General features: G+C 46.8%; 1 protein-coding gene across 1 annotated transcript in view; it reads left to right on the forward strand.

The window, feature by feature from the left end:
- The first annotated feature begins 479 nt into the window (after positions 1–479).
- LOC110678487 (sulfotransferase 1C4-like) overlaps positions 480–21265 on the forward strand; it is a 92277-nt gene continuing 71491 nt past the window's right edge. Inside the window, exons 1-3 of the mRNA XM_021851442.1 lie at positions 480–754; positions 6612–6724; positions 6793–6914. Of these exons, the coding sequence (XP_021707134.1) occupies positions 574–754; positions 6612–6724; positions 6793–6914 (416 nt within the window). The 5' untranslated portion in view covers positions 480–573. The remainder of the gene's footprint in view (positions 755–6611; positions 6725–6792; positions 6915–21265) is intronic.

Raw genomic sequence — 21265 nt, forward strand, 5'->3', positions numbered from 1 at the left:
AAATAAGGGGTGGCACACTTGCCCCTATGGCACACTTGCCCCAAATTCCGCTACAATTTTTAACTTATTAAACTTATTTGAATGACAATGTTTCAAAAATGAAGCTCTTGAAGCCATAATTTATTGAACTGTCAGCAAAACATACAATTCCATGATTCAAATCAATCTTTAACCCAGTGTTTGTACAAAACTCTCTCATACATATTGTCTTCTTCTACATTATGTCTTGAAAACGATTTTTCTAAATAAAATAATAAGATTTAGTATGGTGACTCATATTGCCCCGTATGAGGAACCATTTCGCCCCGTATGGTGTAAAATCACACACAAAATAATGTTTTTCAAAAATGATCACAAGAAAATACTAAGTGACATTTTTTACAAAATACAACTGTGGTATGAAAGGAGATACTTTGAACTACAAATTAACCTAACCTAACGGAACGATTAAATTGTATTGTGTTTCTATGCTTTTCAAGACCTTTTGCTTAGGTGGACCATACTGCCCCTATCGACCCTACATGCTGCCGAGACAACAAAGTGAAACGCAATCTTAACTCAGTGGACGGGCGCATGGCAACATCATCACTTACATCAGTCACGTTCAGGCCACCGTCCGCAAGACATTCGGACATTCCTCGTTTGAGTTGTAAAACAATGGAGTTCAATAATAACGACAACGGAGATAAGTTTCCCTATTCAATTGATTTTGTGGATCAGCTAACAAATGAAAAACTTTTACGTGATTTTCACGGTAAGTTTAAATATAATGTTCATATTGTGTTCAAAATTGTAACAGAAAGGGCGCGTTAAATCGCTTACCAAAGCGTTACTCCAAAAATATTGGAAGCAATAAGGCTGATATGAAATAATATTTCATATTAATTATCTTTTATGTAAGCCCCCTTCAAAAAGTCGAACACATTGAAGGGGAGAAAAAAAAGTTCCATACTTTTCTTGATCTATGTTAGATATTTTAAGTTTTTAAAGGTTTTAAACAGGCAAAATGACGATCCTGAGGAAGATTTAAAAAGATGCAGAAATAAAAACTCAAAAACTGCAAAATGATGATTTTTTTTCCAGCACGAGTTGTACATTTATCCAACAAGGCTCGCCTCATTGGATCGTTGGATAAATACAACGAGTGCCTAAGAATCGAGTTTTGCAACATGTTTTGCTATTACGAAAAATTTTGCTTAAGCTGAATCATTTTCATAAGCAAAAACAAACATTTCAACAGAAACCACGTGGGCGTACATCCATGTGTAGCATACTTTCAGTATTTTTCAATCGCGTAGGCTGCAACATATAGTCGAATCCAATGGGTTGGCCATTAATCGTCAAAATCTCATACAAAATCAAAACAGTGCAAAGCCCCATGGGTCTCTGCACAAAAATGTACCCCTCCCTTACACTCTTTCATAAAATTTGTAAACAACAAGGCCACACTGAACAGAATCTCCCGCCTGAAATTGAATGATTTTTGCCTCATCCGAGCCCCATGCCTATTTTCAGACACTCTCAAAATGATTTTCATCTTTGCCGAAATCATCTGTTTACAAACAACATCGAATGAAAATCATCTAGTCTGAGAATGATTTTACTCCTTGAAAAATACGTATGAATTTGAATGATTATCATTCATACATGTAAACAACACACATTGCATTCTAGTTATTAATTGAAAATATTTCATATCGAGTGTAAATAATAACTAATCGTTGAGGCTTCTAGATACATAACTGTTTATTTGTTTAAATGAAGGAAATATTCATCACACTTTAGTATGTCGGAAGCGAAACAGCTTGAAGCGAACATGCAGAGTGCTAATATGTGACCACATTCTGAATGGGAACCAAACTATTTGCGTTGAGGCTACTTTTGGTTTTGGTGCCCTCAATTTGTGTCTTCAACTTCGAACAGGTGCTACAAATAAAGATTTATTTGGATTATTCAATCATAGTATGCAATTACCTGTGCAATCCACGAGAAAATATCGAGCCCGTCACGTAGATGCCGCAATATTTATGCAAAGATTCACAAGGATGATTTTATATTTAGCATCATTAGTCTGCCGTATGATATTTCAGACAATGATTGGATGATTTTCGGTTTGGGACATAAGAGTAAATAAAATCATTCATTGGGGGCCTTGTTGTCACAGTTCAACTATCTGTTTATTTTCATACAGATGTATACTGCAAACCATCACAGAATTGGATGATTTTTGTTCAATGGGCGGTGTATGCATCATACTCTTTCATTTTCATTCAAAATAAGGAATATGATAATTTGCAGCCTTGTGAATTGTGAATCATTCAGTATGAGTCTGAAGCTTTTGTTCAGTGCAGTAAAACTCAAAATCCCATACAAAATCAAAGCAGTGCAGAGGCCTATTGCCGACGTGCAATGTTGACATTTTTTTGTTTGCTGTGAGAACTGTCACAACATTGCTCAAGCTCACTAAAATAATTAATAATTAAGGACATAATTATTTCCTACAAAAAATTTTTTACAAAATGATAAGCCGATTTATTCAGCTACTTGCGACGTTTTTGTACCAGTGTATTTAAAATCGACACATGTAGTCTTTTGTTTTGATTCGTGGTTAAGTCACTTTGTCTCTCCATATTGACTTCGCAGCACCAATCTGGAGTTCGCCGGTTGGACTTCCGAAGCGAAGTTTTGAACGAACTAACTGTCATTGCTCTGCCGGCTCGGCTTTTATCTCGATTGTTTTAGAAAACTGTCCAACATCACGTCGGCGGAAGAAGTTTCACCACAACGGAGGATTTGTCAGTTCGAGCGCGCCAAAATCCTTCCGATTGAAAATGTGTTGGCGGTGCTTAAGGTGCAACTGTTTGCTATCCATAAATGATGATCGATTTTGTAGTTTTGGGGATGTGATATCGGTTCTACCGGACATAGATGAACTGAAAGTGTATCAACATGCCTGTTGTTAGCAAGCATATGATCCTGATAGATCACCGAATGATCGATATGATATACACCAGAAATATTTTCTTTTCAACGATAGTTTGAACATAGATTGTTCATGGATGCCACGATGAGTCTATCGTGTGTTACCTTAAGTTCGTTGATAAAGAAGAGGAAAATGAGCGAAGTTCTTTTTCTGAATTTTTTCGGGATGCACAATACAGCGCCAGCGGAGCGGCGAAAGTAGTGGTTAGGCTGCTAAAGTTGAAAATCTTACTTTCGTCGTTTTGTAAATCCGGAAATTAAACGTTCTAAAAATGAAAAATCGAGTTGGTTCAGAGCGAAATGTGTAGAACTTCGTGTGCGAAACACGTAAAATCGATAAAGTAAGTTTGTATACTTTTTTGACTTGAGTCTGTTTGAATGAGTTTTCGAGAATTCCAATTCCAGGATAGCTTATTCTACTCACGAAGAAAACAAGCTAGTCCATTCCTGCAGGCAGCTACTGACTGATAACTCGACTAGCAACTGCCGCTCCTTTTATTCAATCCAGGTATCTACTAATTCATACAATTCAACGAAGCACAGCATAGCGTACCTCTAAACACTACCACCGACGATGCCCGTATATTCTACCTACTGGTGCGACACTACAATCCCAACACAATCGTAATGCGAAGTTTTGTTAAATGTTTAAATTCCGTAATCGAACAAGTGTCACAATAAAATAGCTATTTGCTTACAGAATGCCTTGAAATGTTTGCTCTCCTTCCAAAACCATTGAAATCTTGAATGTGCTTCAACATTTTGGCACATTATTAGCTGATTTCATGATATCAAAAAATGATAATCTAACTGTTAGTAAAGAGACGTCTAATTGTGAACAGGTTTGAACAGGGAATGATTTATTATGGGTATGGGTCTCTGCACAAAAGTGTACATCTCTCTTTCATGAAATTTGTAAACAGCAAGGCCAGTAAAAGTTAAATTACCATACAAAATGAAAACAGTGCAGAGGCCTATTATATATTCATGGCTTACTTCTGTTGAGAGGCTAGTCCATTAAGACCACGCAGATCCTATTGTGGTTTCGAATGGGCAGAAGACAGAATTAAAACGGAAAAACTCGAAGGAATTACTCTTAACACGTTTTACTTTAATGGCGTCTCTTGAGATAATAACAGTGGTAGAAAACAAAGTTAAAAAGCAAACAAGCACAAAGGTGCGCATAGCAACACCAGTAAGGTTGTAGTAGTAGGGTTGCCAGGATTGCTATTCCAACAGCCCTCCTCAATCGCAGCAACTTACCAATCCCGCTTTGGTACGATGGCGACGAAGTGCCGTCGCAGGGAGACCTTTGGTCATCATATCTGCCACTTGGTCCGCTGTTGAAATGTACCGAATACGGATTCGGCCATCCTTCACCAGATCACGTAGAAAGTGATATTTTACGTCGACATGCTTGAGCCGACCGTGGTTCTTGCTGTCCTCCGCGATCCTTATTGTCGACTGGTTATCTTCATAGAAGCATACTGGCAGTTCGGCCTCTTTTCCCAAATTCTTGAGTAGTCTAACCAGCCAAATCTCAAAACAAGCCGCTGCACAAAGCGCGTTTAGCTCGGCTTCAGTTGAAGAAAGCGATACCACCTGTTGCTTCCGCGTCATCCAGCCAACACAACATTCAGCTACCTTGAACAAACATCCACTGACTGATCGGCGATCTGCCGGGTGGTTGGCCCAGTCCGCGTCAGCGAATACTTCAAGTAACGGCGCTTTCGAATCTGAAGGATACTCCAGTTCAATATCCAATGACCCTTTTATGTACCTCAATACACGTTTCAGGTACGACCAGTGCTCATCAGTCGGACAGCTTTGAAATCGGCTGAAAAAATTCACTGCCGCCGATAAGTCCGATCTCGTTGTAAGCGATGCGAATGTCAGGCAACCGACGAGCTCGCGGTACGGTTGCGCTTCTCCTCTTCACCTCTCGGAAGTTTCAACCGACACTCCATAGGCGTGGATATTGGTTTGCAATCGTCCATCTGGAATCGCCGAAGCAAGTCCTCCAGGTACTGTCGCTGACCCAAACGCAAAACTCCTGTTTCTCCATCTCGATCGATGCGGATTCCTAAGAAGCTGTGGATCTCTCCAACATCCATCATCTCGAACTCCGACGAAAAACAACGCTTCACAGTTTCCACCACCTTCAGGGAAGTTCCAGCCACAATGATATCGTCGACGTAAAGTACAACGATAACAGTCTCAGTCCCAATCCTGCGAGAGTACAGGCAAGGATCATTCGGGCTACTACTGAAACCCAGCCGGTTCACCATGAACCCGTGAAAACGGTCGTTCCATGATTTCGATGCTTGTTTTAGGCCATATATTGACCTCTGCAGGAGGCACACTTGGTTTGTCCCATCGGTGAATCCCTCAGGCTGAACCATATAGATTTCCTCTTGGAGCTGCCCATTGAGGAACGCCGTTTTGACGTCCATCTGGTGGATCACCATATTGTCTCTGTTCGCCAAAGCCAGCACCGTCCTTACAGTGTCGAGCTTCGCTACTAGTGAGTACGTTTCACAGTAGTCGAATCCGTACCGCTGGCTAAATCCTCTAGCCACTAAGCGAGCTTTATAACGGTCGGGTTCACCGTTTACTCCCCGCTTGATCTTAAACACCCACTTACTTGTTATCGATGTTCGGTTTGCTGGCAGCTTTGCTAGTGTCCAAGTCTGGTTCTTCTGCATTGACGCCATCTCCTCTTCGATGGCCTTCTTCCACAGACACCAGTCTCCTCTCTTATTCGCCTCTGCAAGCAATATCGGCACATCCTGAACGTAGGTTACCGCATTGTATGCATACGCTGCGTAATCTACATCGTAGTCTTGCTGCCAAACCGGAGGGCGTCTCTGCCGCTCACATTGTGCTTGGGGCTTAAGGTATCATTGATGTCTCCTATCCAAAAAACCATCAAAACAAGTCAGTCCCAAAAAAATCAAAACAAAGTCACTGGACACCATGTTGAATCAAGGTTGGGTAGCCAATTATTGGCTCATTTCACCCCCCTGGTTTTTACTGTTCGGTAATGTTGCAAAATTGGGGCTGACAGCTACCGTAGTTCAGTAGAAAGTAAAAATTATTACTGAACCTCAGAAATTTTCAATCAAAAAGCTAAAAGTTCGGTGTTTTTCATGATTTACAATTCGTACCCGGTATAAAAAAATACCGAACAAGCAAATCGTGATTGAGTGTGTACGTTTACTTGAATTTTGACGATTTGTCACGCTCTGGCCTTCGAATGTGCGGTTTCCATTGACAGTTGGGAGCTCGCAATAGGCCTTTTCATGTGACAGATCCGTCTATGCATTTGTTTACATCGGTGGAGGACCGGTGCTAACACGGGCCTGTCATTTTCATAGAAGAAATGTCAAAGTGCTTCCCGATCAGCTGATTAGAGACGTCATTTGAATAGGCCTATGGACCGATTCACGAGTTCATTATTAAATTAGTGAACTCGTGCATTGGTCCATCTAAAGCTGTGTTGTTATTCACCAAAATGGTTATGGTGAGTGAATTTGACGGCAGCTGTCTCCTCTCTCTCTTAGCACAACACTAAAGTCTCTTCCTTTTGATAAGTTAATCATTGAAAACAGAACTGTTTTTTTTTACAGGTGAAAAAACTGGATTCGTTCGAGTAGGTAACGATAAATGGGTTTTTCCTAGTAAATATCGAGATGCTGCGGAACATTTTTACAACTTTCAAGCGCACCCTGATGATGTTTGGGTAAACGGTGTCCTAATTTCTAAGTATAGCTAGTAAGTATAACCAGATTGATATGCTCTTTTATCCAGGTTGCAACTTATCCTCGTTCTGGAACAACGTGGACACAGGAAATGGTGTGGTTAATATGTAACAACTTAGATTTCCAAGCCGCACGTAGCGAGCCACTAACCAAGCGTTTTCCCTTTTTCGAGTAAGTAAAGAAATTTACCATATTTTTAAGGATAATTTAAAACATCTATATATAAATTAAAAAGCAGTGGTGTATGGTGGTTGTATGGAACGAAATGGCTTGAGAACGGATGAACGAATTTTCGTAAGTTTTTCACGGTTGCACTTGACAAGGGATGCGACGTGATAGCGTGTGGAAAGTTTGGAAATGTGTCTGGAATAATCTGGAAACGAGAGAATGAATGTGTCATATTGTATGGGAATTACATGACGTTTTACAAAAGCTTACGTCAACACGTCAACGTGTTGTTAGTAGTGAGATAAACAAGAAACGAAGGGGTAGCTCACTTTCTCAATAAACATCAAATGCACATCGATTTGCGTTAAATGCATTTTTTAGATATTCACATCAACAACCTGTACCAGCGTATTGAGCTATAGCAACGAGTCATTGTTTGTTGTGGAAGTTTTAAATCTGTTTATTTGACTCTTCGTAATGAAAAAATAACTTTCTTTGATGTTCTGCCATTAATTGCAAACTTCTTTAGTTTAAGTTATCTAGCTAAAGTTTTAGGATGGCTTCCGGTTCACTGGCGCTCCGACGACTCAAGCCGGTGATACGCTACGTACTATTCAGAGTAGTCCCTGTTGAAATAAAAATTACAAAACACAACAAGGCTCTTTCGCTCCACACCGCAGGCTACTGACTGATATCGCTATCAGCGTTTATCCTCTCTTTTATTTCATGACTGGGTATTGCGATTTTTTTTACCACTTAGACTTTAGTGATCTGAATTTCGTCTTTCTCAGATTTCGCCTTCGATTTCGCTGCCCCTTTTCGATCACCGCCGCCCATGCAATTATCTTGATGTTCATGACAGTTAACTCCGGCCGGCTCAGTGTTTACCATTTTCTCTTTGTTCTCGACTAAACAGCTGGTCTTGTTTATGCAACAAAACCAGCTGGTCCTCCGATGTTTACAATCATCTTCATTGTTCTCACGCTCCAGCTGATCGTATTCTCTTGCCAAAACCAGCTGGCAGTGACCAAAATCAAGGATGAAAGGTAAATGGTTTTTGAAAATGTACCATCAGTACATTATTGGCAGCATCTCAATTTCGTCATGAAAGTCTAATCTTTCATGAAAATTACAATATCAACATATTCATATTTACAATCTATTTCGACTACCTCTACAATTCTTACCCAAACCATCTCCATTGCAGGGTGTGTGATGTACCTACTCTCCAGCACTCCTCCTCATCATACAACCTTTTTTTCTTTTTTTTTTTTCTTCTAAGCAATGGGGGGATCATCTGCTCAACAGACGCCGTGTGGGGTTGGGGACCATTTACTACATGCAAGCAGTAAACAGGACTACACCCCCGACCCACTAAACCATTTCCATTGCCGCCAAACCCTTCGTCTCTCCGGGACCACCAAGATGCACTGCTCTTTCATGGCAACCCTTACATCGTCGTCCGTAGAGATTGCGTCCAAGTTCTTGCATTCAAGGACTGCCTCCGGACACACGGCTCTCACTTCTACCGTATTACCCATGGCTTTCTCGGCGAGCTCTTTGTAGGAAGAGCTGCTGGCCATCGGATCTCGTTTTAGCTCCAGGATCATATCTCCGGTGCGGGTGCGCCTGACTTTCCGCACGTCTGCACCCAGCTGTTCGAGCTCCGGGTTTGTCCGCATTGCACGGAGAACCTTCTCGTACGAGTCATTGCTTGCCTTGACTATAAGCGCCTCGCCTCTCTGCCGGCCCTTGAAGAGGCTTTGTTTTTCGGACCTGCTCTTGGTTTTCGTCTTCCGATGTTTTGCCTTGACGATTTCCCATGGGGTATCGTTGCCTTCCTTGGTGGTTGCTGCGTTCGCTTGGCCTGACTCGTTGACGCGGGTGTCCTTGTGTTTCTTGGAACCACCCGGTCTTGCATCTCCTGGTGATGCTCTTGGCCTCTTCGGGGTGAAGGGCACGCTCTCCGTCCTCTGGGATTTGTCCCTCTTTGCGTTGGTTTCCCTCGCAAAAGTAATTGGCATCGCCGTTTGTTGAATCGGCACTTGCCTTATTTCTAAGGCAGTCTTGGCCGCCGACAACTCCTTCTCAGTCGATTCCACTTTCTGTGCAACGGCCGCCCAAGCTAGTCCAAGGGTTCCTTGGATCTTCAACACCAAAGTCTTGATGTCTTTGTGCACATTACTTCTTTTATCGACGAACTCGTGCAATTCGTCCACCAGTTTCTTGGCTGCCACAACTCTCGGTAGCTTTGGCACCGTTGACCATGCATTGACCTGAGCCTGTTGCTGCTGCTGAAGCTGTTGCCGCAGCTCTCGAGACTGCTGCTGCTGTTGAAGCTGCTGCTGCTGCTGTTGAAGCTGCTGCTGCTGCTGTTGTTGAAGCTGCTGCTGCTGCTGTTGAAGCTGCCGCTGTACCTGCTGCTCCTCCTGATTGCGCTGCTGTTGCCCTAGCTGCGATGGTGGTGACCGTACTAAGCCACCTTTAGCGAAAGGGTTCGCCGCGCCTTCTTCGATCTCAATTATACTCTCTTCCATTCATCAGGGTCCCCCTCTGGGCCGCTATCATTTCCCGCCGTACGTAGTCGCCTTTCATGATCCCATGGTTATCTATGCAAGCAGGGAGGCCATGCAAGGGTTGACACGATCCCTTATGAGAATCGTGTTCAGAGCCGGATCGGCGTAGATCGGGGTTTAGTCATCCGAGCCTAGTACTCATCACTTAAGATGGACGGGATCCGAACGTATCCAGAGGCCTGCCAAGGTTTTACCGGGACGGGGGCAATCGCACCATTAGCCTATTCGCCGTTTCAAGATGGTATCACCCATCCTTACTCGGGGAATAGAATAACACGACTGTCAGCTCTGTGTCGCAATGTGGTGTGTAATCCGTAATCCGTGTCATTTCCGTTGTTCTGCGCCGTGACCAGTATACCATAATCAGGATTTTACTGGCATCCATCCTGATGTGCCGGTTGGCACTCCAGAGGGCTAAGGTACTTTGAAAGCGGTACCAGGTCGCTTGTTCAGGGTTACTTGCAGATATGTGGTTTTTTGTAGAGATTCACCAGAGCCCACTGATGAACCCCCGCCACATCCTAGGTAGACCATGCTTGAGCTCCTGGTCAGATGGACCAGACGCTCGGCCACCTCCCGAAGGAAGTACTAAAGGTGGTATTCCATACGGCTGTATGTACGAGTTTCGCTTGGAAAGGGTAAAAATCCCAAGCTCCCACCTGGCACGTCCTCACTCTAGCTGATGTTAGAAGGACAACAGTGCCCAGGTTGCACTACCAGCTAAGTACGCAACCCTTAGCTGGCGGTCTTTGTCATCTTGAGACCCGTGGAAGCGTGAGGTAGGGGCTTGTGAGGACCAGAGCTATGTTAGCCGCTCCTTCCTAGTTGTCGACTCACCATTTTGCAACCCCGTGTGTGTGTGTGTTTTTTTTTCATGCATCTCTAGGAGTTAAAAAAATCTTCTTAAGACTGGCCTGTATTTGTTCATGCTCATGCCACAGTGTATGGTTTGGCACTGTGTAGGATTCGCAATGGGGCGCCTACCCACTAAAAAACAGTCTCCTAGGTACACCGTCACCGTAAAGAATTCTTCTCCGGCACCACCTTGCGGTTTTACTTCGAAGAAGAGGCGACACATGCTACGCGCACCCTTCATTAAGCCCTTGCGCTCCATCATTAATTTGTTAGTTCCTAATCCATGCCATGCTGAGCCCTTCGGCTCCCATTAATAATTTGTTAGTATTCATAGTTTGTGATCTCAACATGCCATATTCAGCCATTCGGCTCACGATACCATGGGTGCCAGAAACTCCCTGACGAATGAAGTTCTCTCGGTGCTGGACGCGTGCCATTTAGCACTCCAGGTTCTCGCGCACTACTCGGATAGTCCCCGGCGGTGAATCTACCCTACCCCGACGAAGACTTCCCCGGAGGTGGAAGTTCTTCCGGTACCGATGCTGCCCGGATAGGTGCCAAGGTCGGTCCTGCGATTCCGGTTGGCTGATGACTTCCGGTTCACAGGTGCCCTGACGACCAATTTGACAAGACAATTAACACCGTCTTCAGCTCAAGGCTGCACAGACTGAACAATCACAACATTAGGCAACGGACAACACGAAACACCCAGTAGCCCAATGATGAATTTTTCGTTTGACGAAAAGTTTCCACCGACTGGAGTGGGAATCGAACCCACACTTCATGGCACAATATGCCTAAACGACTGACGCCGCTAACCGCACGGCCACGAAGCCTACAATTTCCGGTGCTTTTCCACGATCTACTCGGTCTTGTCCCCGACGGTGGATCAAGCCTACCTACCGGTTGGGTGCCGAGGTCGGTTCGGCGATTCCGGTTGGAGACTGACTTCCGGTTCACCGGCTTGTTCCTCCCTCCACTTCCGCTGAAGCAATAACATTTTTTTCGTCACCGCCATGTTCACCGCGTTCCACATCACCTCATCGCTACACATTCTATCCACTACGTTGTCTACGGTTACGTCAGCACCACAGACCGCTGTCCAGGGCAGGCAATCGTCAGATTCGTCACAGTGCGATGACGAAATAAAAAAAGAAATCGTCATCCAGTGTAATAACTCTGGCAGGTCATCGTCTCGTCATCGACGAGAGAATGCACTACGAACGTCAATCCAAAATCGTCAACTAACCACTTTGTCTTCATTCCGTTCGCTCCCCTTTCTCAAACGAAGGAGGCGTTTATTGTATATTCGCTTGCTATGCACAAAACGGCGAATGCCATCCCAGAATTGCTTGTATTGGCAATTTAACCCGTACTCCTCAAGCTTCAACAATAGCTCTGTTGGTAAGCGCGTGACGTTGACGATTCAGAGCTCGTTTGTTCAATTCCGGACACGTTTTGTTGTTTTGTTTTTTTTTTTTTTTTTTTTTTCTCAAAAAAGGCACGCCGAGCCTTTGCGGCGGACAACTGCAGCAAATCGTCATCCAACGCTGGTTGAGTGACGATGACGATTCTTTTTTTAGTTTCGTCGACGACTTTTTCCATTTGACGGTGACGATTGCCTGCCCTGCCGCTGTCATTTCGCTACGTTCCGCAGCAAAACGTGGACACTCGAAAATGACGCGTTCCGGCGACTCTTCTACGACTGGGCACTCAGCGCAGAGCGGCGACTCTGCGTGGCCGAACCTGTGCAGATATTTCTTGAAGCAGCCGTGACCTGACAAGAACTGCGTCAAGTGGAAGTTGACTTCTTCATGGGATCTGCTCACCCATTTCGTCAGATTTGGAATAAGGCGATAAGTCCACCTTCCCTTCTCAGCGGTATCCCACTCGCGTTGCCATTTCACCATCGTGTCGGCTCGGGCAATCTTCCGGGCTTCTCTAGTACTACTAGCTTCGTAGCACTCCTTATCCTCTTCCAAAACGTAGCCGATAGGGGCCATTTCGGCAATCACGCATACTGCCTCCGAAGATATGGTTCGGTAGGCACTCGCTACCCGCATGGCCATCAGCCTATACGTGCTGCTAAGCTTGACTCGGTTCCTCTTCGTCTTCATTGCGGTTCCCACGCCGGGCTAGCGTACCTCAGGATCGACGTAGCCACGCTAGACAATAGCCTCCGCTTACTGCTGCAAATCGCCGAGTTATTCGGCATGATCCTGGACAGCGCCGTGGCTGCCCTCGCTGCTTTCTCGCACGCGTAATCGACATGGCAGTTGAAATTCATCCGATCGTCGATCATTACGCCGAGGTGTTTTAGCTCCCGCTTTGAGGCTATAGTGTGTTCTTCCACTGTAATCTCAGCCTTCTGCACCACTTTTCGGTTGCTGATAAGCAACAGCTCCGTTTTTTGGTGGGCTATCACCAGTTTCTTCTCGTACATCCAGTTTTCGACTGCGTCCACTGCTTCTGTAGCGAGAACCTCCACCCTTTCTTCGGCTTCATTTTCTTGGCCGCCTCTATGAGCTCCTCATTGGTAATGATTGCTCTTTCTTCACCTTCCAGGCCATACGGTGTCGGTGGCCAGACCGTTGGCGCGTGTTGTGGGAACAACCCGTCGACGATAATCTGCAACTTCTCTGGGCATGTTTCAGCGGGTACGGCTGGACCACTGATCTTGGCCATCGCCACCCTGTATGCATCTCCCCACGGATTTGCATTGGCATCGCGACACAACTCCTTGAAGCACGTTCTCTTGCTCAGCGAAATTTCTCTTTTCAGATCGGCTTTCGCCGCCCTCAATGTTACTCTTCGCTCTTCCCTCTCACCATCGGTTTTGGCTCTTTGCATCCGTCTCCTGGCTTGGAGACATCTTTTGCGGAGGTTGCCAAGTGTCTCATTCCACCAGTATACCGGACGACGTCTGTATTTCGGCTCGACCTTCCGTGGCATGGCAATGTCGCATGCTCGTACCATCGCAGCCGTTAACTCCTTCGATCTCAAGTTCAGAACCTGCTCTTCTCTTCTGAGGGCTTCCACGAAAAGCTCTTCGTTAAAACGTTTCGTTTTCCACATCTGCTCATGAGGAGTACTCGCTCTCTGTGAGCATTGTGTTCTTCCACCAATTCTATACCGGACCTCCTGATGATCGCTATGAGTGTACCCATCGCAGACTCTCCAGTTCAGGCTTCCCGTCAACACAGGACTACAGAAAGTGATGTCGATTATTGATTCCCGGCCATCTCTACGGTAGGTGCTGGTTGTTCCTTCGTTACCCAAGTCTACGTCCAGCCTTGCCAGCGCTTCTAGTAGACTACGCCCTCTTGGGTTGGTGAGACGGCTGCCCCACTCAACTGCCCAAGCATTGAAGTCGCCAGCGATGACGACTGGTCTCCGGTCGGCTAGCTTATCGGTTAGCTCGTCCAGCATCTCGTTGAACTGGTCCAATGTCCAGCGGGGGGGTGCGCTTGGCACTCCAATGGTTGGGCTAAGGCACTTTGAAAGCGGTACCAGGTCGCTTGTTCAGGGTTACTTGCAGATATGTGTTTTTTTGTAGAGATTCACCAGAGCCCACTGATGAACCCCGCCACATCCTAGGTAGACCGTGCTTGAGCCCCTGGTCAGATGGACCAGACGCTCGGCCACCTCCCGAAGGAAGTACTAAAGGTGGTATTCCATACGGCTGTATGTATGAGTTTCGCTTGGGAAGGGTAAAAATCCCAAGCTCCCACCTGGCACCTCCTCACTCTAGCTGATGTCAGAAGGACAACAGTGCCCAAGTTGCACTACCAGCTAAGTACGCAACCCTTTGCTGGCGGTCTTTGTCATCGTTAGACCCGTGGAAGCGTGAGGTAGGGGCTTGTGAGGACCAGAGCTATGTTGGACGCTCCTTCCTGGTTGTCGACTCACCATTTTGCAACCCTGTGTGTTTTTTTTTTCATGCAACTAGGAGTTTAAAAATCTTCATAGACTGGCCTGTATATGTTCATGCTCATGCCAGTGTAATTTTTGGCGCGGTGTGGGATCCACTTAGTGCCTTCCCCACTAAAAACACTCTCCTAGGTTTAGTACCATCACCATCACCCTCCGGAACTACCTTCCGGTATTACTTCGAAGGGGAGGACAACGTGCTGAGCGCACCACTTCAATTTGTTATTCTACATGCTGAGCCCTTCGGCTCCTGAGCCCTTCGGCTCCTGAGCCCTTTGGCTCCTGAGCCCTTCGGCTCCTGTTAGCAGTTTTAAAACCGTTCAACGACGTGTCTCATGCTGAGCCCTTCGGCTCCACTCGTTAGTAATTTGTTAATACCTATTTTCGCCCTTTGGCGACCCGTCAATTTGTTAGTACCTACATGCAACATTCTGAGCCCTTCGGCTCCAGTTTGTGCACCACTCTGAGCTCATACAAAGCCCGCACTCGTACGGTTACGGCGACCATCTCCTTTCCATAGTTCAGCTGGTAAGATGCCGAGGTCGGTCCAACGATTCCGGTTGAGCATAACTTCCGGTTCGTAGGCGCCCCGACTATTCAATACCAGCGTTCCGACGTATTCTACTCGACCAGTCCCCGACGGTGGACCTAATCTACACCGACGGAGAGTTCCCCGGCGGTGGAATTTCTCCCGACACCGATTCTTCTACTTCTACGATACGAGCCGACCGGAGGGGTGCCGAAGTCAGTCCAGCGATTCCGGTGGAGCCTAGCTTTCGGTTCACTGGTGCCCCGACGACCCTCAACCGTCGCTATGACACGTCTACTCAACTAGTCCCCGGCGGTGAACCTAGCCTACACCGACGAAGAATTCCCCGGCGATGGAAGTTCTTCCGAGACCGATTCTTCTTCTGCTGCTGCTACTGCTGCTCTTCAATTTTTTACGGGCCAACCGGTAGGGTGCCGGAGTCAGTCCAGCGATTTCGGTGGAGGCTAACTTCCGGTTCACTGGTGCTCCTACGACCCGGGACCGGTGCTACGTCGCGTCTACTCAGCTAGTCCCGGCGGTGGATCTAGCCTACTCCGGCGGAGAGTTCCCCGGCAAAGGAATGTCTCCCGGAACCGAGCAGTATCACTTTCCCTTCGTCCGCTCTTTTAGAGTGTCGAAAACAGTCCGGCGCCCTTCTTCGTTCGGCAGGGCTGCCTACGTCATCTGACGCTGCTCCTCTCGCCATGTCCGCTGTAGTGTTGACATAATCTGAACAACAGATCGGTTCACCGCGTTCCACTTATCTTCATTACTACACATCTTTAGGACGATATTTTCCACGATCACGTCGTCTCCGACGATGGCAGTCATTTCGCTTCGCTGCTGTGCAAACCGTGGGCAAGTAAAGACTACGTGCTCTGGTGTTTCTTCTATGTCTCGGCATTCAGGGCACAACGGTGACCTTGCGTGGCCGAACCTGTGCAAGTACTGCTTAAAGCAGCCATGACCAGACAGGAATTGCGTCAGTTGAAAATTAATCTTGCCGTGCGCTCTAGTGGTCCATATCGACACGTTTGGAATCAGTCGGTAAGTCCACCTGCCCTTCTCTGCGTTGTTCCATTGCTGCTGCCATTTACTAAGCGTGTTGGCTCTCGCTCTGTTCCGGCCTCTCCCTGTGGCTCGATCCCTGTAGCACTCGCTATCCTCCTCCAGTAGAAGGCAGATAGGAATCATTCCGGCTATTACGTGCACGGCGTGCGATGATATCGTTCGATACGCACTCGCTACACGCATTGCCATCAGCCTAAACGTACGGTTCAACTGGGCACGATTTCGTCCTGTCTTCAGTGCCGCCGACCACGCTGGAGCTGCATACCGGATGATCGACGTTGACACGCTCGCCAGTAGCCTCCTCTTGCTACTGGTAATCGCAGAATTGTTAGGCATAATTCGGGATAAGGCCGATATCACCTTTGTCGCCTTATTGCAGACGTAGTCGACGTGACTGTTGAAATTCAAACGGTCGTCCAACATCACGCCCAGGTGTTTCACTTCTCGCTTCGAGTTTATGATGCACTCACCGACCATGATGCTCACATTTTGTACTGCCTTCCGGTTACTGATCATAACCAATTCAGTCTTTTGATGGGCCAACGCTAGCTTCTTCTCTCGCATCCAATTTTCCACGGCATCTATCGCCTCCGTTGCCAGTACCTCCACCTCTTCCCGTGATTCGCCGATCACTACAAGCACTACATCGTCCGCAAAACCGACAATCTTGACTCCTCTGGGCAGGTTCAGCTTCAGCACTTCATCGTACATGACATTCCAAAGGGTGGGACCCAAGATGGATCCCTGTGGAACGCCCGCCGTAACCAACAGATTTCTGATCCCGGCATCTGTTTCATATATCAGTGTCCGGTTCTGAAAATAGCTTTTCAGAATCTGACATAGATACTTAGGCACCCTCAACCTGTGCAACGAGTCGGCAATTGCTACCCAGCTGGCGCTGTTGAAAGCGTTTTTAACGTCAAGAGTGACAACCGCACAATATCGGTTCCCTCTCCTCTGCTGCTTCTGTGCCGTCTCCATGGTTTCCACTACCATTCGGATGGCATCTATCGTAGATCTACCTTTCCGGAATCCATACTGCATGTTTGATAGACCGTTCTCGTTCTCCGTATATTTCGTAAGCCTGTTAAGAATCACTCTCTCCAACAGTTTTCCGACAGTATCCAACAAGCATATCGGCCTATATGCAGAAGGATCGCCGGGCGGCTTACCTGGCTTTGGTAGCAGCACCAGCTTTTGTCGCTTCCAAATGTCGGGAAAGTTTCCGTCCTCCATACATTTTTGCAGTGTAGTCCTGAACATGTCTGGATTCTCCTGGATTGCCGTTTTAAGGGCCAAGTTTGGAATCCCGTCCGGACCCGGTGCCTTCTTCACTGGTAAGGCTTTCGATACCACGACCAGTTCCTCGTTCGTTACACGGGTCTCTTCGTCGTGTACATCCTGTTCATCGTACGGTGTAGGTGGCCAGACCGTAGGCTCGTGCGTCGGAAAAAGAGTTTCGATAATAACCTTCATTTTCTCCGGACATCTGTCGGGTGGTATTGCTGGACCTTTCATCTTTGCCATGGCCACTTTGTAGGCATTCCCCCACGGGTTTTCGTTGGCATTGCGGTAGAGCTCTGCAACCCTGTGTGTATGTGTGTTTTTTTTTTTCATGCAACTAGGAGTTTAAAAATCTTCATAGACTGGCCTGTATATGTTCATGCTCATGCCAGTGTAATTTTTGGCGCGGTGTGGGATCCACAAAGTGCTTTCCCCACTAAAAACACTCTCCTAGGTTTAGTACCATAACCCTCCGGAACCACCTTCCAGTATTACTTCGGAGGGGAGGCTAACGTACTGAGCGCACCTCTTCAATTTGTTACTCTACATGCTGAGCCCTTCGGCTCCTGAGCCCTTCGGCTCCTGAGCCCTTCGGCTCCTGGGCCCTTTGGCTCCTGAGCCCTTTGGCTCCTGAGCCCTTCGGCTCCTGTTAGCAGTTTTAAAACCGTTCAACGTTGTGCCTCATGCTGAGCCCTTCGGCTCCTCACGTTAGTAATTTATTAGTACCTATTTTCGCCCATTGGCGACCCGTCAATTTGTTAGTACCTACATGCAACATTCTGAGCCCTTCGGCTCCAGTTTGTACACTACTCTGCACTCATTCAGGGCGCGTACTCACACAGTTACGACGACCTTCTCCTTTTCTTTGTTCAGCTGGTAGGATGCCGAGGTCGGTCCAACGATTCCGGTTGAGCATAACTTCCGGTTCGTAGGCGCCTCGACTACCCATTACCAGCGTCCCGACGTACTCTACTCGACTAGTCCCCGACGGTGGACCTAGTCTACACCGACGAAGAATTCCCCGGCGGTGAAAATTCTCCCGAGACCGATTCTTCTTTTTCTACGTTTCGAGCCGACCGGAAGGGTGCCGAAGTCAGTCCAGCGATTCCGGTGGAGCCTAGCTTCCGGTTCACTGGTGCCCCGACGACCCTAAAACCGGCGCTATGACACGTCTACTCAACTAGTCCCCGGCGGTGGACCTAGCCTACACCGACGAAGAATTCCCCGGCGATGGAAGTTCTCCCGAGACCGATTCTCCTGCTGCTGCTGCTGCTGCTGCTACACAGCCAATTCAGATTACCGACCCCAGTAAAATTTTACTGGGTTTTGGAACTACGATTTTTTCGGTAATTTTTACAATTACCGAAAAAACCCAGTAAACCAAAATATGTTTTGATTGATGGAAATTACTGACTTTGTCAGTAAAATTGTAGAGCGTTTTTACTGGCTTTCCAGTTTGCAATGCTTCATGCTTTGCTTCTCCGGATTCTGTTTTTTCAGAAATCAATACAAATTAAAACCCAACCGACATGAACATGGACATCGACATACATTTTTCGTGCGAATAAACATCTACGGTATGCTCATATCTCAGTGGAAGTAATCGAAAAATGTGTGACAGAATCATTATTTGATTGGTTTGCATACAAGAGGCAAACTGAATAATGCAGATGAATTTACCTCTTGTATGGAAACCGACCGCATTTACCAACGTAAGCAGTTAAATCGTCCTTAGCAGAGCCTTTTGATTGCTTAACATGATTAAGTTTCGCACTAAATTTCGACTACTTACCACGAGAAAGCGCAAAATAGGTGCAGGAACAGTTTGGTTGCCATAGCCGTGTCTCCCGGCGCCGGACGATTTTACAGCAGTTGATTCTCATTTGACACTTTCCCGCATGCGCATCTGTTTGTTTTGATTTGATTTTAACGACAAGTCAGTAAAAAACATCAACTACTGAAAATAGTCGGTAATTGTTTTTACTGACTTTTCGGCCTGTTCGGTAATGTAGCAAAATTGGGTCTGACAACTACCGTAGTTCAGTAAAAAGTAAAAAATATTACTGAACATCAGAAGTTTTCAATCAAAAAGCTGAAAGTTCGGTATTTTTTATGATTTACAATTCGTACCCGGTATTAAAAATTACCGAAGAAGCAAATCGTGATTGAGTGTGTACTACTGCTGATCTTCACTTTTTTTTTACGGGACGACCGGTAGGGTGCCGGAGTCAGTCCAGCGATTCCGGTGAAGCCTATCGTCCGGTACACTGGTGCTCCTACGACCCGGGACCGGTGCAACGCCGCGTCTACTCAGCTAGTCCCCGACGGTGGATCTAGCCTACTCCGTCAGAGAGTTCCCCGGCAAAGGAATATCTCCCGAAACCGAGCAGTCATTCTTCCTTTTCGTGCGTTCACTCTAGCTAGCAGATCGTTGGTCGCTACGCCACTTCCTCTGAAGCTCGGACATTATTCTCGATACCGTGCTATCGACAGCGTTCCAAATGCTTACTTCTCGGCACATCTCTTCGACAACGTTATCGACAGTGACTCCTCGCATGTCCCTCCTCACTTCTTCGAACCTAGGACATTCGAAGACTACGTGCTCTGGTGTTTCCTCCACATTCTCGCAATCCGGGCAACAAGGTGAAGAAGCATGTCCGAACCGATGCAGATACTTCCGGAAACAGCCGTGTCCGGACAGAAACTGCGTCAGATGGAAGTTCACTTCTCCATGCTTCCTATTAACCCACAGTGACACATTTGGAATTAGACGGTAAGTCCACCTTCCCTTCTCCGCGTTGTTCCACTCTTGCTGCCACTTAGCCAACGAGTCCGTTCTGACGATCCTTCTCACATTTCTGGTGCCTCTTCGCTCATAACACTCCACGTCCTCGGCCAGGGTGATGCAGATGGGCATCATGCCAGCGAAAACGCATACTGCCTCCGATGAAATCGTCCTATAGGCGCTCGCTACTCGTATGGCCATGAGCCGGAATGTGCTGTTCAACATCCTCCGATTACGCTTGGTCTTTACCGCTGCGGCCCAGACTGGGACTCCATACCTGAGAATAGAGACCGCTACACTCGCTAGGAGACGCCTCTTACTACTTCTCGGTCCTCCGACGTTCGGCATGATCCTCGCTATCGTGTTGACCGCCTTCGACGCCTTTTCGCAGGCGTAGTCCACGTGAGCGTTGAAGTTTAGACGGTCATCTACCATCACCCCCAGATGCTTCAAAGCACGTTTTGATGAAATATCTTGTCTACCGATGTTGATTTCAACCCTCTGAACAGCTTTGAGGTTGCTAACCAGCACTAGCTCCGTCTTATGATGAGCCAGCTGCAGTTTTGCTCCAGTCATCCACGCTTCAATCGTGTCAATCGCTTCCGTCGTCAGCATTTTGACCTCTTCCAACGTCTCGCCAGTCACCGTTAGAACGACATCATCTGCGAATCCAACGATTTCCACTCCGTTAGGTAGCACCAGCATTAATACTCCATCGTACATCGCGTTCCAAAGCGTTGGACCAAGGATTGAGCCTTGTGGCACTCCTGCCGTAATCCTGATCGACTTTTGACCCAACTCCGTTTCATATACCAGGACTCTGTTTTGGAAATAGCTTTTTAGCATACTGCACAAGTAGCCAGGAACTCGCATTCTATGCAGTGCTAAGGCTATAGCCTCCCAGCTGGCGCTGTTGAAAGCATTTTTGACGTCAATCGTCACTACGGCGCAGAACCGATTGCCTCTCCTCTTCTGTTTGGATGCCTTCTCCGCATTCTGTACAACTGTCCGGATTGCATCCACCGTCGAGACCCCTTTCCGGAATCCGAATTGTCTCTTCGATAAGCCACTCTCGCTCTCTGTGCATTGTGTCAGCCTGTTAAGGATGATCCTTTCCAGGAGCTTACCAAGTGTGTCCAGCAAACATATCGGTCTATACGATGCTGGGTCCCCTGGTGGCTTCCCTGGTTTTGGCACCAACACCAGCTTCTGAACCTTCCAACTGTCTGGGAAACAGCCTTCATCCAAGAGTTTCTGCAGCGTCGTCCTGAACAAATCCGGGAACGCCAATATCGCGGTTTTTAGTGCTATATTGGGGATCCCA

The sequence above is a fragment of the Aedes aegypti genome, chromosome 1 (assembly GCF_002204515.2).
Source record: "Aedes aegypti strain LVP_AGWG chromosome 1, AaegL5.0 Primary Assembly, whole genome shotgun sequence".
In the NCBI taxonomy this organism is placed as follows: Eukaryota; Metazoa; Arthropoda; class Insecta; order Diptera; family Culicidae; genus Aedes; species Aedes aegypti.